Here is a 3348-nt window from a genome sequence, read left to right as displayed (position 1 = left end):
ATTTTTAATTTTTATGTTTTTTATTTAAAATATGAAAAAATTTACTTTTAAAAAATTAATTTTTTATGTACTTTTAAAAGGTAAGAACCAAATTGACAAAAAATTGTAAATGTTGAGAGCTAAAAAAGTTATTTTACTTTTAATATTGTTAATTTTAATGAAAAAATTAAATCGAAAGTCCAAAATTTTTTAATAAAAAATTACATGTATTCAATGCTCAAAATCAAAGTATAAAAATTTAATTTTCAATTTAGAAAATATATAAAAACCTTTCACATATTAAAGCCTTTTTTTTTTTTGGAATCACATTAAAACCCTCTTTTTAACAAATAATTTTAGAAAAAGTGTTGTTTCGTGAATTCTCTTTTGTAAAATAGGATATTCGGAAAAAATAAATCCCTAATGTCACCTCCATACAAAAATGATCCATCTTCTCTTAAAAAAAATCGAGCCGTCCTAAGGCTGCCACGTCTCAACCCTCAAAAAGAAAAAAACAAGGGTTGTTAGTTGGTTGAATCTTGGTTTAGTGGCCCAAATATAAAAACCCAATCTCTTCTCCGCCGCTCTCTTTCTTCCTTACTTCAACACCATATCTTAGGGTTTCTCCTCCTCTCTACCTCCAATGGTATACCACTCTCTTCCTTCTCTGCCCTTCATCTCTTTCATTATATTCGTAATGTAAGTGCGTATTTATGGTAATTGCAGGGAAAGGGAACTGGGAGTTTTGGTAAACGAAGGAACAAGACCCACACGCTCTGCGTCAGATGTGGCCGCCGCAGCTTCCACCTCCAGAAGAGCCGTTGCTCTGCCTGTGCTTTCCCCGCTGCCCGTAAGAGGACATGTAAGCTGCCCGCTGCCCTTCCTCCTCTTAAGCTTTATTTTTGTTCATTGAATCTCCTTCCGCATCGGGTTTTCTGTTGTTTAGCTAATTGATTTTCTGGGTCTATTTTTCTCTTTGTTGGCAGCGTGTATCTGAGTTTGTATCTTTCTGGCTTGTTTCCCCTTGAATTTGCTTATTCTGATTAAAAACTTCATTTGCCTAAATATAATGAAAAAGTGGGGTCTGCTTTGAATTTTGCTTCATTTGTAGAAGAATAGCAGTACTTGTAGTTACCTTTTATCGTTCCAGTCTTTGTTAGTTTTATCCTACAATAAATGTTGTTATATTGGTAAATGGCCATGAGGTATTATGTGCTTGTATGAATTTGTAATGCTGCTCTGACTGTAAATTCTTCTTAAAATAGCCATGTCCGATGCGCACACATGGACATGGCTATGGAGATATAACCTGAGTCTAAGTAGACCAGGCTATAAATTGGATACTGAATGTTTGTGCATGGATTGTGATTATGTGTTAATTGTTAAATCTTGTGGGACTCACAGATAACTGGAGTGTGAAGGCTATCCGAAGAAAGACAACTGGCACTGGTAGGATGAGGTATCTTCGCCACGTTCCACGCAGGTTCAAGACGGGTTTCAGGGAAGGTAGGAAAATGCTAATGTCCTTAGGCTCATTGCTTTCTGATTTTAGTTTCATTGCATATGAAGTATGAACATTTTCTGTTCTTATAAGAAATTTTGGGTTTTTTTTTTCTTTCAAAATTTTCTTATTTTCGATTGGGGGTGATGTATAGGTACTGAAGCAGCACCAAGGAAGAAGGTTGCAGCAGCTTTTGCTTAAAAGGCAAATTGTAATGGTATGAGGTTTTGTTTTGGATGAAGCCATGTTTATGAGGAAACATTTAGTGATGAAGAGTGAAATTATGTTCCATTGGATGCTTTAGTTATTTAGTTTCTATTTGAATGTAGCTGTCTTAAATTTTGAACAATTATTGGAGCTAATGTTTGACCCTTAATTTCTTCATTGTCTTTTTTTTTTTTTAACTTGATCAATGTTCTTGTTTCGTTTAAGATGCCCTTAAATCAATGGATCAGAAACGGGTTCATGATTTCCTTTTAGATAGACGGTAATGCAGGTTCGGATTTTTAATCCTTTTTCTCATTTATTTTTCTAAATTTGTATAATAATATTCTGATTTGAATATTATAGTGATTATCTGCAACAGATACAAATCTTTCTTTGAATTTGTTTACTTTTTATGCAAATAATCTATTAAAAATGTAAAACTTATTAAATTCAAATATTTAATGTATTTAAATATTTAGCTATAATATGTGTAATAACAAGTTTTCTTAATTTTTATGGATAAATATTTACATATAACTGTAAAACTACTAGTTTGAATTTATATAAATGTAGAAATATTTTATTTTTTTATTAGAAGTTAAAAGTTACCAAATGTTATTTCATATTTTTATTATTAAAAATGAAATTTTATTTCAATTTATTAAATGTATCTTTAAATTTCTGAAAAAATGAAAATGAAAATTAGTTTTTTAAATGAAAATAGTATAAAATTTTAAAAAATCAAATGGAGGTTAAATTATTCTAGGAGTTTTACCGTTTTTGCATTCTCATTAAAATAGTGACGGTGAGATAAAATATTATAACATTGAAATTAAAATTAAATGTGTTTGGATTCAATTGCAATAGTAATGATATGTTGAAAGTATAAAATGACAATTAAGAATATTAGATTTAATTATAGAGGCAAATTAAATAATTATATTTCATATTAAAATATTAAAAAAATATTAAAATTGTATTTATCTTAAATAATTATTTTATTGATAAGGAACTAATGTTTCATTAATTATATTTGAATTTTTATTATTATTTCTATAATACTTATTTGTGACTAATTCATACAGGTTTTATAATAATAAAATTTATATATTTAGTAACTTATTATAAAACTCAAAAAAATATATTTATATAATAAAAATAATAAATCATTTTAACATTTTTGATATATTTGTTTAGAGTATATTTATATTAAACTATATTAAAATCAAATTATATTAAAATAACAATTAAAAATATATTTATTATAATGAATTTATTTTTGCTTGTATAAAAAATAATTGTATATAATTATTATATGGTAATAAAATTTATAATGTACTTATTTTTATATTTATTTATTATATATGTATTTTTATAATAACACTATAAGGTTAAATTAGGAGAAATATTTCCCACTACAAAAGCTTTTTATTTTATTTTTAACTAGAGTTTAAAATTCCATGCGTTAAAAATTTTAATTGGTTTAAGATGAAATGTCATTAGTGTGTTTACACCAAAACCCATAACAATCATGCTTTACCAGAGGTTATGGGGCTCCCAAAGGAAGCTTTTTTTTTTTTTTTATCATCGTTGGGAGTGTATGTGATAATATTAAAAATAATCAGAAATAATGGTGGTGATGAGATTAGTTACTATAGTGG

At 27.5% G+C, this 3348-nt stretch overlaps 1 protein-coding gene across 1 annotated transcript; it reads left to right on the top strand.

The window, feature by feature from the left end:
- Nucleotides 1-349: 349 nt before the first annotated feature.
- Nucleotides 350-1856, top strand: LOC107951909 (60S ribosomal protein L37-3). The gene is made up of 4 exons (XM_016887093.2): nucleotides 350-625; nucleotides 706-841; nucleotides 1384-1485; nucleotides 1635-1856. The coding sequence occupies exons 1-4, from the start codon at nucleotides 623-625 to the stop codon at nucleotides 1679-1681; spliced, it is 288 nt and encodes a 95-aa protein (XP_016742582.1). The 5' UTR covers nucleotides 350-622; the 3' UTR covers nucleotides 1682-1856.
- The last annotated feature ends 1492 nt before the right edge of the window (nucleotides 1857-3348 follow it).

This window comes from Gossypium hirsutum, chromosome A02 (assembly GCF_007990345.1).
Source record: "Gossypium hirsutum isolate 1008001.06 chromosome A02, Gossypium_hirsutum_v2.1, whole genome shotgun sequence".
In the NCBI taxonomy this organism is placed as follows: Eukaryota; Viridiplantae; Streptophyta; class Magnoliopsida; order Malvales; family Malvaceae; genus Gossypium; species Gossypium hirsutum.
The sequence above is the reverse complement of the archived record's forward strand: the minus strand, read 5'-3'. Positions and strand labels throughout refer to the sequence as shown.